At 34.1% G+C, this 15,389-nt stretch overlaps 1 protein-coding gene across 2 annotated transcripts in view; it reads right to left on the bottom strand.

Annotated features, from left to right (window-relative positions):
* LOC114334800 (translation initiation factor eIF-2B subunit epsilon) overlaps positions 1-15,389 on the bottom strand; it is a 103,739-nt gene that overhangs the window by 12,615 nt on the left and 75,735 nt on the right. Inside the window, exons 8-9 of one of the 2 annotated variants that reach the window (XM_050654311.1) lie at positions 12,219-12,440; positions 8,205-8,323 (exon numbers count right to left, since the gene is read on the bottom strand). In XM_050654311.1, coding sequence (XP_050510268.1) covers positions 8,205-8,323; positions 12,219-12,440 — 341 coding nt within the window. The remainder of the gene's footprint in view (positions 1-8,204; positions 8,324-12,218; positions 12,441-15,389) is intronic. The other variant, XM_050654312.1, reaches the window with a different exon arrangement.

Here is a 15,389-nt window from a genome sequence, read left to right on the forward strand (position 1 = left end):
AACAATATCGAAGAAGAGGTAAAAGACCAAATAATTAAAGCCAGTAGAACGGCCGGATGCCTAAACGACACAATTTGGAAAAACAAACACCTAAGATTGGAAACAAAGGCCTGAATATATGTCAGTTATTAGGCCAGTTATGACTTACACGACCGAAACAAGACAAGATACAGGCAAAACACGAAGACATCTAGAGACCAACGAAATGAAGATCTTAAGAAGGAAAATAAATGGTCGTGAGGATATCACGACCCTCAGTAATGTGGAAACGACGAAAGAGAGAGAGAGCAAGCAAGAGAGAGAAATATGTTTCTCTTTCAAGCGTTATCTTCTCCTTGAAGTCGATAGCTAATGGCAGCTATGTACGCCGTTGCTCCCGCTTGTTGGCGCTAGTGTAGTTGGGGGTCAACGTTTTGACAATTCGTGAAGTTTGTATATGGTGTTTTTGTTTACGATTTAATAAATAATAAATTATGGCAAAAAATACGGATCTTGACTGTTTGTACGTTGAAAAACGAATTGAAGAGAAGGAATGCGAGAGTTACTGAAAAAAAGGAAGCCCTTTAACAGCCTCCACTGTATATATAGCCATCTATTTCCTAACTGCCCTGTCCCAGTTGCTTAGTCTCTTGTTGCCACAAGATCAAATTTATATTTTTTGACTTCGTTTACTAGATGCTTCAGTTTTCCTTACTTGAATGATCCTCTTATATTCCACGTCGCTATTTTAACTAGTTCTTCTTTATTGCCATTATCTCGTTTATTATTTTTCGATTCTCGTTTCCGTTTTCTTTGCCGGGTCATCTCTGTTGGGTCTCCTAATACTGCATTCAATTCTAGTATTTTGCAATGTCTTTCTCTATTCTTTCCAGCTGCTCCTTTTCTTTCTTCCATTTCCATAATTCATTGTTTATTTCAGTCTTTGGTACCCTGTTTTTGGGCTATTTCTTTTGATTTTCTCTTCCTTAGCAATTCTTCTTATTTTGGCCATTATTTCCCTTTCCGTCCTTCGTCCGATCATCATTTATGTATATTCTTTCCCTCAGTTGTTTCATCTTATTTTGCATTACTTTGGTCTTTTCTGTCTTGCTATCCATCTCTACCAAATATATTTTGTCTCCCAGCTTTCTTGCTTCATTAACGTTTACTTTTACTCGCATTTCGGTTTCTATGAATTTTTCTACCTCATTCTCTAGCAAGATTGGTTCATCGGTGTCAATCTGCAGTCCTTGAATCACAATATTTTTCCTTCTTCCCTCTCTTTCTAATTTTTGTATTCTTTCGTTGGAGATCTTTAATTCATTTCATAATTGATTAATATCTTGAAGCGCCTTTTCATTAATAAGTTTCAGTTCTTCCATTTTCTTTCGATATCCTTATCGAAGGGAAAGCTATATTAATCATCTTCTTAATATTTTATTTCTATAGCTCACACCAAAATACATATATTTATGTTGATCTGAGTTTTATAGTGAAGTATTCGATTTTTTACAGTCGAATCCAGGGGCAATACGTAATCTATTAAAAAAAAATGTTTATTGCAGATACGTGCATTTATTGTCGGTAGATATTTATCCCTTCTTGTTGCTACAATCCACTTTTTTCTCATCAGAATATCTTTGAGAAACCTGTATCCTGATATTCTTGATAAGCACAAAGGCACAGCACAACATTGAGGCATTTTATTTTCTCAAATTAAATTCAAAGACTCAAATTAAAAGATTGATTTGAATAGTTGACGTAAGTTGACGTGACCTCCAACTACACAAGCGCCACCTACGTTGAGCTTTCCAGATTAGCTGCCATTGCACGATCTTCGTCTACTGATTATTATTTACTGCTGCTCGAACATGGTAGAGTGCAAAAAAGCCAATTATGGTGATGTACGGGAAACAACATTTTGTCGGTCACTGGACTTTTCCCACCGGTGAAACGATTGGAAGCTGGCTTTCATTCAGTCGCGCGTCTGCGAAATGTTAGTTACTGTTTAATGTTAGTCATTGTTATCTACTGCTAACAGACTTATATAAAATGTACTTCTACAATAACAAATATAAAATGTACCTGGTGTCCCAATAAGAATGGCCCTCGGCCATATCTCAAGAACCGTTCATAGTACAGCTTTGAGAAAAAAATATTTATAACAAAAGTTGACTCAGGAAAAGCCTGGAAATTATTTTCACAATTGTAGGTCCACCGCTAGAGGGCGTAATTGAATATCAAAAATTAAAAAAATCAAAATTTTACAAAATTTGCCTAATGAAAGGGTACTGGAAATCCCATCATCGTATTCTTTATATAATTCTGCGCATATTTGATTCCACAAGTTTAAGTCTACCTTTGCAAATAAGAGATGGGGGTGAGTGGGAACCTTCTTATGAAAAAATGGCTGTAAGTTCGGTTCTGCTAAATCGAATTTTTGCATACTTGGTCTTGTTGAAAACAGCTCTTTTTCGTCAATGTAACTGTCTTATTTTCGAAATAGCCTAATAAGTAATATGCAAGCTACGAGGTGTTATTTAATTATTTTCAGAAATCTAGTTTTCTTTGGAAAATATTAAATACAAGTATGCATTTTGAATCCTGTATTACAAAATTAGACCAAGTTAGCAACAGAGTACCGAAAACCGCATGTTGATACCTTTTTTCTATCTCGAGATATCTTAAGAAATGTGTAAATATTATACAACTGTTACTGTCACCGGTAAACGAGGTTAAGGAAAGGTAGTGTGCTATGGAAAAAACAAATAAACATTTTCCAGATGTAAACGTGTATAATTAATTAAAACAACAATAAGACAAACAACACTATAAAATATAACGAAGAAATAAAAGCAACTACTTACTTAGTACTTAGTGACTGCCTAAATGTTCAAATTGTTGCCCATAATTTTCAATGCAAGACATTTACTCTTTCAAGAGTAGATTGAATAGCAACAGATTTAACTGTTTGAGACTTTTATATTTATGGGGACGGATTAAAGACCTTGTTTTTGCCGCTAGGCCCACTACTCAAGAAAACATGATCTAGTAAATACGAAACGCCATTCAAAGCATTGCGAAAGCAGAAATTGAGACTGCAGTTCAATCTACTCTTGAAAGAGTAAATGATTGCATCGAAAATGATGGGCAACAATTTGAACATTTAGGTCGTCACTAAGTAAGTAGTTGCTTTTATTTTTTGTTATATTTTATAGTGTTGTTTGTCTTATTGTTGTTTTAATTAATTATATACGTTTACATCTTGAAAATGTTTCTTAATTAATTAATTTTTTAATTAATTATATACGTTTACATCTTGAAAATGTTTCTTATACAGACCCGTTTACTAATAAGTGAAAAATAGTTTCTGTCCTTGTGGGATTGGTACTCACCAGAGGGACCGCAGACGTTCGGAAACAATTAGCGTCTCTTTGCAAAGACAATGACGTCGACTTTGCAAAGTAACAAGACACTTACTCAACACACACACACTACACATTACTCCTCTGACTTAGTGGTAAGTTATACAATTACGTGGCTAAAGGTTCTAGTTCTAAACCAAAGCCAGAATCAGAGAAAAAAAATGTTTCTTTGTTTTTTCCATAGCACACTACTTTTCCTTAAATTCGTTTACCGGTGACATTATATATAATGTTCTTGAACTCCTAAGTGGAGCATAGAGCTTAAGTGAAAACGCGCCATCGGGTTCTATTTTGCGCTAGGGCCTTCACCTCATTCCAAGACTTTCCTTGACTTCTTATCTCGTCCATGATGAATCTTCTCCAAGTTTGTGCTGGGCGACCTCTTTTTCTTTTTCCTTGGGGATTCCACTCTAGGGCAGTTTTTGCAATACTGGAACTATCTTTTCGAAGTGTGTGACCTATCCACCCCCACTTTCTGGACTTTATTTCATTTTCTACCCTCTTTTATTGGGTCAGGTGTAGCAGATCTTCGTTTCTGATGGTGCTTGGCCAGAAAATACGGACAATTCTTCGTAGATATTTATTAACAAAGACCTGCAATTTGTCTGTACGAGATTTTGTCACTTTCCAGGTTTCACATCCATAGAGTAGAACAGACATAACATTTGACTGGAATATTCGGATCTTTGTCCTTGTAGTATATTCCCCAGACCTCCAAACAGGGTTAAGTATGCTGAATGCTTGTTGAGCTTTTCCGGTGACATTAACAGTTGTTTAAAATTTACACGTTTCTTAAGATATCCCGAGATAGAAAAAATATATCGACATGCGGTTTTCGGTATTCTGTTGCTAATTTGGTCTAATTTTGTAATACAGGATTAAAAATTCATACTTGTATTTAATATTTTTCAAAGAAAACTAGATTTCCAAAAATAATTAAATAACGCCTACTAGCTGGCATATTACTTATTAGGCTATTTCGAAAATAAGACTCTTACATTCACGAAGAAGAGCTGTTTTCAACAAGACCAAGTATGCAAAAATGGATTTAGCAGAACCGGACTTACAGCCATTTTTCATAAGAAGGTTCCCACTCACCCCCACCTCTTATTTGCAAAGGTAGACTTAAATTTGTAAAATCAAATATGCGCAGAATTTTATGAAGAATACGATGATGGGATTTCCAGTGCCCTTTCATTGGGTAATTTTTGTAAAATTTTGATTTTTTTTAATTTTTGATATTCAATTACGCCCTCTAGCGGTGGACCTACAATTATGAAAATAATTTCCAGGCTTTTCCCGAGGCAACTTTTGTTATAAATATTTTTTTCTCAAAGCCGTACTATAAACGGTTCCTGAGATATGGCCGAAAGCCATTCTTATTGGGACATCCGGTACTTCTCATTATAATCAATTGTGGTTTAATTGTATATAAATATAATATATTTAATTCATTTTCTTTCTTACTTCTTGCAATAAAATATCCCACATAAATTCATAAAATGGATTTATACTTCTTATGGCACTACAACCCAAAGTGAACCTTGACCTTCGGTAATTTCCCAATATTGGCGGTCACGCACCACCTATGAAGCCCATCACGTTTGCACATCCATTATCACTTCATTCTATAATTTTTTTAGTAGCCTCCCTTTTGGTTTTCTGCACCACATTTTATGATCTAGAGATATTCTTACCTATCTGTCAACATTCATTCTCATTAGATGAGCGGCTCATTTAATTATCTACAATTCTGAGACATATTTTTCTTGAACCATTGATGAAGTGATAAAAAACTAGTACGAGCTTAATACAGGTAATAATATAACAATAGATGTGACAACAGGCAACAGGTGTGACAAGTATAATACTATCGTTAATAATATAAGTAATGTACAGGGTGTCACAAAAATGTTGGTATAAATAAGCTACAGTCTTTGAAATGTGGTGTTACAGAAAGATGCTTAGAATAGCATGGACACAGAAGAAAACGAACACGGAAGTTTTGCGAGTAATGGACAAAGAATACGAAATAATCAACACAATAAAAATAAGAAATTTACAATATCTGGAACACGTAATGAGGGGACAGCGATATGAAATACTAAGACTAATAATACAGGGAAAGATAAGAGGAGGAAGGAGTATACGAAGAAGGAAAGTGTCATGGTTGAAGAATTTAAGGGACTGGTTTAAATGCATTTCTACAGAAGGCTTTAGAGCAGCAGTAGATAGAGTAAAGATAGTGATGATGATATCCAACCTCCGATTGGGAGACGAGGCATAAAGAAGATCTTTAAATTAATGATTTTATAAACAAATATGAAAATACAAAAAGTTGTAAAATAGGTATTTCATTATATCGATGTTCCGTTTTGAATCAAATAATATACTACAGGGAAAAAGATCCATAGGACGTAAAAGAAGGGCGAGGTAGTGTCAAATTTGACCAGTGCATTTTAGCATGCCTGTTTTTTTATTTAGTTAGGTGCTCCAAAGCTTATTAACAAATGATGTGTCAGCTGGCCCAAAACTGGGGTGTTTAAACAAGGAAAGGTAAAATATGAAAGTAGACGGAAAAACCCTACAACTTATATGTCAAATATTTATCTCCGTGACTTACATCCATTATGGCTTAGTGGTTAAGATAACTGGCTCCTGGCTTTCAGCCAGTCGAGTCGGTTTCGATTCCAGGCATCGGAAATCTTTTTTGATTTTAAAATTGACATTTTGATTTGAAAAATAATTGTTTTTATAATACTTTTTTACATTGTGTCGTGTAAATAATAAAAACGTGGTAATATTATAAAAACAATTATTTTTCAAATCAAAATGTTAATTTTAAAAACAAAAAAGATTTCCGACGCGGGGAATCGAACCCGACTCACCGCCTGTGTGAAAGCCAGGAGCCAGGTATCCTAACCACTAAGCCATTATGGATGTAAGTCACGGAGATAAATATTTGACACATAAGTTGTAGGGTTTTCCATCTACTTTCATATTTTATCTCTTATTACCTAAAATCCCCGGTTTTGGGCCAGCTGACACATCATTTGTTAATAAGCTTTGGAACACCTAAATAAATAAAAAAAATAGCCATGCTAAAATGCTCCGGTCAAATTTGACACTACCATCCTGGCTATTAGGAAATGGTTTGGATGTAGTAACAACGAATTAAACTGCTCGTCAAAAGTTAGGGATATAGAAAATTCTGCTGAATTTTCATAGTAGATTTTTTCGTAAACACATTAACGGATTTCGCTAATTTTTTTTTATTATTTTAGATTTTTCTTTAGTATTTACACAGTTATGCAAAGGTTTACTCAAACTTTTTTTTTGTACTTATACCGGGTGGAAGAAAAGAAATGTTTTTCTTATGCTAAGTTTGAGATGCCCTGTAGGGACGACGAGGTATAAATGTGAGTAAGCATCGAAATCGTATTGTAGTCTTATGTTTTGTGAACATTTTGTTTTTTGAATGTCCCTAATATCTTTAGAAACAAAAAAATAGACGGTTTTGTAACTTAACATGTGTTTTAACCCAGACAAAAGTTTGAGACACCTTGTATTGAGAAAAGGGCACAAAGGTGAGTATACCTCGATATCATGTTGTAGTCTCATATTTTGTGTATATTTTATTTTTTTAATTTCTCTGATATCTTTAATAACAAAGAAACTAGACGGTATTACTCTTTAATATGTGTTTTAACTGACGACTTGCGCCACATCACACATGTGAAACATAGAAACACATAATAAAGAGTAATACCGTCTAGTTTCTTTGTTATTAAAGATATCAGAGAAATTAAAAAAATAAAATATTCACAAAATATGAGACTACAACATAATATCGAGGTATACTCACCTTTGTGCCTTTTTCTCAATACAAGGTGTCTCAAACTTTTGTTTCGGTTAAAACACATGTTAAATTACAAAACCGTCTATTTTTTGTGTTTCTAAAGATATCAGGAACATTCAAACAACAACATGTTCACAAAACATAATACTACAATATGGTTCTGATGTATACTCACATTTGTACCTCGTTCTCCCTACAGGGTGTCTCAAACTTAACATAAGAAAAATATTTCTTTTCTTCCACCCGGTATAAGTACAAAACATAAGTTTGGGTAAACCTTTGCACAACTGTGTAAATACTAAAGAAAAATCTAAAATAGAAAAAATAGCGGAATCCGTCTATTCGCGAAAAAATCAACTATGAAAATCAGCATAATTTTCTATATCCCTAACTTTTGACGAGCAGTTTATTTAGAGCCGCCGTCTCAAAAGTAAAAAACGCTCTGACGATTGCCAACCTTCGAAGCGGAGACGGCACCTAGAGAACGAAAAAGAAGAATTGTACTACAAAGAAGTTGTGAGGGAGGTTTGGATACCCCTCTTAAACCTCTAGAAAAATGGGAAAAAAATGTTCGCTCCTTGGGATTTATTGGCCATGGCATGTTAACATATAAGTATACATATAAATTTTCATACAAAAGTTTTAAACCGTTAGGGAGCAATATTAAATTGGGATTTATTTTGTAACTTTCAACACCTCGTAACTTTTTCTGGGTGCACTTTTGCATGTAGGTAAGTTAGGCCAAATCGACTTATTTTCATTGCTAAATATTAACTAATCCATTTTTCAAGTTAAATTGTGGCTTATTTCCCAAGTAGAATACTAAATTCCCTAAATATTGTAGTATAATTTATGAAAACTATTTTTGTGACACCCTATATAAAAGTTTGGATCGTGTGAATGTCTTAATACAAGCTAAATAAAAAGGAAATGATATTCACCTCTTTCACAGTAACATTATAGGCGTATCGGGAAGAGTTAATTTCCAGAATAAGATTATCGCAAAATAGATTGTCGTCGAAACCTCTGGTAAGACTATCAATTACTTCAGTAAAGAATACTAAAAACAAATATTAATAATTACGATATAAATAAAACTATTGTGATTATTGTCATGCAGTCAGTTTATGTTAGTAACCATCAATCTAGCAAGCAAGTATTGCCCATTACTTTGCTACTTTGTTTGTATAATTTTATTACTACTACTTAGTCTAGCAGTCTTTCAGAGCCTTTTGCCTCCATTAGACCCATTTATCAAAAAATGCCCCCCAAAGTTAAAAAAGGGTAAACATTGTTGTTATAAATGCGACATTTGAAGCGACTTGTAATTTTTTTAAAGTAAATTTAAATATTCAAATATAAAGGAAATAAAGGAGCCAGGGCATGGGCGCCCCCAGAATTATTTTCAGGAGTTGCATCTGAATCTACACATACTATTATGTAAAGTTATGTACTTTATTTCCAAACAGGAGGTGCAATTGCTATTTTGATAGGGTATTTTTTAATATTAAAAAAAATGTTCTAAAAAAAGACAGGTTTTTTTTGGTGAAATTTTCTACCTGTTAGGTGATCAAAAAAAAAAAAAAAATACGCGTGCATGTGGATGAAAAGCGCTATAGGTAACCTACAGTGTGATAAGGATATAGTGTATATCGATAGCTGTTTGCGTCCTTGATCGCAGCGTAGGGATTCCATTCGCTCGAGCAAAATCACGTAATCTCCAGAATAATATTCAACAACATTTTTGACAAAAGAATAGACAAAAAATTTAATATGTTAATTTCTCATAAAAAAGACATAAAAGACATGGTTGTAACAGCAAATCTACTCAGATGTAAATAAATTAGAGCTGGAGGGTCAGATAATAGAACAATTAGTTTAAATATCTAGCCATCACACTATCTAGCTACGGAAAGCGTGAAACAGAAGTGGAAGAGTAAGTGAATAGAGCAAACAGAGCCGCAAGTTACCTGAATGAAATAATATGGAAAAATAAAAATATCAGGAAAGAAATCTTCTCTTCTTTTTGTGTAGACATGACTCTGTCTGTTTTTTCAAAGTGCCTCTAGTAAGTTGTCGTTCCATCGTTTTCGTGGTCTTCCCACTGATCGTCTTCCTATTGGGGAACCGTCTCTCGCTGTCCTGACTACCCTATCTGTTGTCATTCGGCTTATGTGGTCATTCCATTCTATTCTTCTGTTTCTTACCCAGTTATTAATGTTATCCACCTTGCATCTCCGTCGTATATCTGTACTTCTAGCTCTATGCCATAGAGTCTTATTATACCATCGATTTTTCGAAGGGTTTTCATCTCCGCTGTTTCAAGCAATCTTTTTGTCCTCTCTGTGTCGGGTCGTGTTTCTGCCGCTTATGTCATTATTGGTCTGATGACTGTTTTGTAAATTCTGCCTTTCATTTCTTTTCCGATATTTTTATTTCTCCATATTGCGTCATTCAGGCAGCCTGCGGCTCTGTTTACTTTATTTACTTGATCCTTCACTTCTGTTTCGAGCCCTCCGTAACTAGATAGTATGGCCTAGTTATTTAAACTCCATCACTTGTTCTATTATCTGACCTTCCAGCTCCAATTTACATATTATTGGATCTGCTGTTATAACCATGCATTTAGCCTGTTTTGAGGAAATTAACATGTTAAATTTTCTGGCGGTTATGTTAAATTGGTGCAGCACACGTTGTAAATCATCTTCACTTTGAGAGATTAGTATTGCATCGTCCGCATAGCAGATTATTTTAAGTTGTTTTTCTCCCATTTGGTATCCTTTTTTAGTTCTAACTTTTTTTATTATTTCGTCCATGATCAGGTTGAACAATAAAGGACTCGAACTCAAGGAATCCCCCTGTCTTGTCCCATTGCCGGCTTCAATTGGGTCAGTTAGTTCATCTTCCACTTTTACTTTTATTGTGTTGTTCTGGTAGATGTTTTCGATCGTTTTAATTATTCCTAGAGGTACCTCTCTCGAACATTACAAATGGACAACGTCCTTTAATGTGACCCTGTCAAATGCTTTCTTAAGGTCCACGAAACATAAACATGCCGGTTTGTTGAGTTCATCTTCCACTTTTACTTTTATTGTGTTGTTCTGGTAGATGTTTTCGATCGTTTTAATTATTCCTAGAGGTACCTCTCTCGAACATTACAAATGGACAACGTCGTTTAATGTGACCCTGTCAAGTGCTTTCTTAAGGTCCACGAAATATAAATATGCCGGTTTGTTGTATTCCAACAATTTCTTTTGAACTTGCCTCATTATAAATATAGTCTCAGTGCATGACCTTCCCGACCTAAAACCTTGTTGTTCTTCTGCTAATGGCATAATTTCATTCAATTTGTTTGTTATCACTTTGGTTGATAATTTTAATGTTGTGTTTAATAAGTTAATTTCTCTGTAATTCTCCGAGTCCAATTTGTCTCCTTTTTTGAAGAGAGGTATTAGGATGCTTGATCTCCATTCTTGTGGTATCCTGTTTTGTTTTATTATTTTTTGTATTAGTTTTAATAGTTGTTTAGTTAGATCTTGTCCTCCGCACTTAAGGAGTTCGTTCGATATTCTGTCCTCTCCTGGAGATTTTCTATTTTTAATTTTCTTAATGCTTCCTTTACCTCCCCCTCCTCGATGTTTATTTCTTCGTTTGTCGTAACTTCAGGTGTTGGTGGCTCATTATCGTCGCCTTTAGCAAATATAGATCGGAAGTAGTCTGTCATGTTTCCTTCTGAATGTGTTACGCTTTTATTAATTCGTTCATCTCCTTTCTTTGCCCTCTGATCATTCTCCATACTTCTTTTTGTGTTCCATAGAAGTCGTTTTCCATCTATTTTGAGAAACTCTGCCAGTGCTCCCTCTTTATTTGTCTCACTAAAGTATTCGTTTCCTTTCTGATTCGTTTGTAGTGGTTGTATGCCTGTTGTGTTTGTTTTGTTCTGTATTGTAAAAACGCTTTCTTCTTTTCTTCACATTTTATCTTCACTTCCTCTCTCAACTAAGGGGTTTTCTTTTTTAATATGTTAGTATCCGTTACTTTCCTCTCTCCAAGTGATTCTGTTGCAGCGTTGATTATGTTATCTTTGAGTTTTTTCCAGCTTTCATCCATGTCAGGAAAGAAATCAACGGCAGAATTTACGAAACAGTCATCAGACTAATAATGACATAATCGGCAGAAACACTACCTGATACAGACACGACAAGAAGAATGCTAGAAGGAGAAAAATGAAAACCCTTCTGGTAAGACACTATAGAACAGAGCTAGAAATAGATATACGGAGATGCAAGATGAAGAACATCAAGGACAAGATGGAGAACACCATAAGAATAGAATTGAATGATCATACAAATAAGCCGATTGACAACAAATAGAATAATAAAGACTACGTGAGACGGTTTCCAAATAGGAAGACGGTCAGTGAGAAGACCATGAAAACGATTGAACGAAAACTTACTGGAGACACATTGAAAAACAGATAGTCATGTCTACACAAAAAGAACTACATGAAAAACAAATAATAACCTATATGCATTAAGTTCCCCTAATTTTCTTAACTAACGTGTTTATTGGATTCAATTAATTTGTCAGTCTGTGGTTTATGTTTCAGGTCAGCGAATATATTTTTATGTTTCAACAAATTTTCTTTTTTCTTCAATTTTGGACCTTGTTGGGGGGTGGGGGGATTTCCGCATTTTCCCTCTCCATAGATCTGCCACTGCCAATATAACTGTTTTAGGTTAATTACTAACAGAAAATCTCATAAGGTACATAAAAAAATATAAAATACTGCTAAATTCAATCAAATATACATTTGATAATTCAATGTTTTTAAATGCAACAATTTATAAAAAATTGTATGATAAAACTACTAAGATCTAAAAAAGGCATGCTAAAAAATTCTTACTTCTTATAGACTCTATAATCAAATAAGATACATATACAGAAAAACTTACGTTTTGTGTCATCTGGAACTGGTGACTGAGTATACGATAGTTCTTCTTCACTCTCGCTAAAACCATCTTCGTCTGAATCTGAAACGTCGTAATTTTCTTCGTCAAAAATAAGTAGCCTATGGTGTTTCCTGTATATTATATCAGTAGGAAGCTGATCGTCGTCATCGTCATCGGCTATTTTTAATTCATAAGATTTGCTGCCTAATTTAACAAATTCTTCGTCTAAAACAAAATATAGACATGGCATTAAAACATCTAAAAGCATCAAATATAGTATCAACTGTGACAATTCAACTTGTATTCCACATCAAAATTAATTATATAAATAAAATACATATGAAGAATATGTTTGTTACTACAGCGGAATAAATAAAGACCAAAAAGCAAAATGTGTACCTAGTGTCTGTAACAATAAGAAAAAAATTAATGTAAAATAAAAATCGGACAAAACTGCTCAGAACCGTTTAAAGTCGATAAAGGACTTCGACAAGGATCCTACCTGTCGTCAACCTTATTTAAACTTTGTACATTGAGCACGTAAAGGAGGGAATAAATTAACTTTTTCGTGAATGGGGGATTTTGGAAATAAATCCAGAAACAGGTCGATTTTTATTTTTAAATTATGATTTTTTGGAATATCTATCATACTGGTGACGTCATCCATCTGGGCGTGATGACATTGATGATTCTTTAAATAAGAATAGGGGTCATTTGAACGGTTATAGGTGATTCCATATCAAATCCCTCAATTTTGGATCAAAAAAACTTTTGGATCTCCTATTTGTCTGAAAATTGGTATACAGAATCTGCGGGATGTAGAAATAAAACATTTAAGGTCGAATTGTCTTCTTTTTCTTCTTCTTCTCTTTTTCCTCAAAATGTTATTTTAAGCGATTTTACAGTGATTTGGTATTTATTTAAACAAACTTGCATTTTCTATCGTAAAGTATCAATGGAAAACAAAATATTTTAATAGAAGGGACTCAAAAATGTCATTATATGGCATTATAACAAGTTATTTTGATTCAAAACAAGTTTTTGATCAAATTTTATAGTGTAGAAAACGTTAAAATATCGTTTTTTACATTTTCCTCCATTCCCAAAATACATCATAATCGATTTGGCTAAAAATTTGCCCACAGATAGACAAAACATAGGACTTTAAGTGGTTAGAAGGATTTGAATTACTATATTACAATACTAAAAAAGTTACATGCAATATCATAGACAAAAATATAGGTGTTTACTGCAAGTACAATTAACTCGGAAAATATCGACCTCGCGACAAAAATTGTTAAAAAGAAATTGTAATAATTGTATATACGATTTATTTGGAAATATTTCAATTCCTAACATTTTTGTTGAAAAGTTAAAAATGACGGAGATATTCTATATCCTACCAGACTGAAAACAATGAGTTCTCTGGTAACACCTCCGAGGCTTCTACAATTTGCAAGCCATAACGGATGCTGAGACTAAGGAAGATGAGGGAATTTAACAATTTATAATTACGTCCCATCTGCTCAGCGCGGTAAAGTTCCAACGAGAATGGTTCCCGTCGTACTCCAATCAGAGTAAACATGTAAATCAAAAATGAATAACCATTTTCAATTTCGTTGCAACACGAAACTACAGCCGCATCATTATTCCAGTTCAATCAGAGAGTGCAGCAAGCACCTCTACCGGTTTCGAAACTTATTAGTCTCTCATCAGGAGGCACATATGCTGCTCTCTCTGACCCAACTACGACAAACCCCGGCGTGCAGTCACGGATTGCAACGAACGAAATGGCAGGGATGCCCTAGCGGCAACTGCTATCAAAAAACTAAGTTTTCAATCTAATAGCACATAAAACAACATCCAAAAATGTTATTCTACATCTTACCAGACTGAAAACAATAGGAACCTTCTCTGGTAACACCTTCGAGGCTTCTACAATTTGCAAGCCATAACGGATGCTGAGACTAAGGAAGATGAGGGAATTTTATAATTTATAATTCACGTCCCATCTGCTCAGCGCGGTAAAGTTCCAACGAGAATGGTTCCCTTCGTACTCCAATCAGAGTAAACATGTAAATCAAAAATGAATAACCATTTTCAATTTCGATGAGAGACTAATAAGTTCCGAAACCGGTAGAGGTGCTTGCTGCACTCTCTGATTGAACTGGAATAATGATACGGCTGTAGTTTCGTGTTGCAACGAATTTCGTTGCAACACGATGCATTCTCGTTGGAATTTTACCGCGGTGAGTAGATGGGACGTGAATTATAAATTGTAAAATTCCCTCATCTTCCTTAGTCTCAGCATCCGTTATGGCTTGCAAATTGTAGAAGCCTCGGAGGTGTTATTGTCCTTTTCATGATCATTTTTCAGTGCGTAACAAATGATAGGAAAAAGGGTAGGTCCGTGATAATACACATTTATGACATTTATTCTAACATGAAATTTTAGTTAAATCTGACAGTTGTCACATTTTATTTTCAATTTGGAATAAAACCAAATCAAATGTGTTTCTTGCATTTATAAAATGGTATTTTCTTTGATTTGTATAGTCTTATAAATTATACAGATTATATTTGTAATATTATTATCTAATTAAAAAAAATTATTTTTTTTATTATGGCGCCATCTATCGACAACTAGAATAATCACCGAACTAGAATAATTACCAAAGTAATACTCGACGTGCCTTTTTTTCTGTCATATACAATTTAATGCGTTAGAAAGAAATCGAAAAACTGTGACGCACTGAAAGATGATCATGAGAAAAAGAGTACCAGAGAAGGTTCCCATTGATTTCAGTCTGGTAGGATGTAGAATAACATTTTTGGATGTTGTTTTATGTGCTATTAGATTAAAAACTTGGTTGTTTTCCATTGATACTTTACGATAGAAAATGCAAATTTGTTTAAATAAACACCAAATCACTGTAAAATCGCATAAAATAAGATTTTGAGAAAAAAAAAGAAGAGGAAGACTTTTAACCTGAAATATCTTTTTTACAATATCTAATATCCTAATATTGTCTACAAACTTATTCAAAAGAGACACCTTAGAGTCTTGAGAGAGACTGCTTTCCCTAGAGACTTGACCTTCAAACCCTCATATGCTTCCTTACCATATCTTCATGAACGTCTTTCTGGAGACATTAAATATATTCTTAAAAGAGC

This window comes from Diabrotica virgifera, chromosome 6 (genome assembly GCF_917563875.1).
Source record: "Diabrotica virgifera virgifera chromosome 6, PGI_DIABVI_V3a".
NCBI classification, from domain to species: domain Eukaryota; kingdom Metazoa; phylum Arthropoda; class Insecta; order Coleoptera; family Chrysomelidae; genus Diabrotica; species Diabrotica virgifera.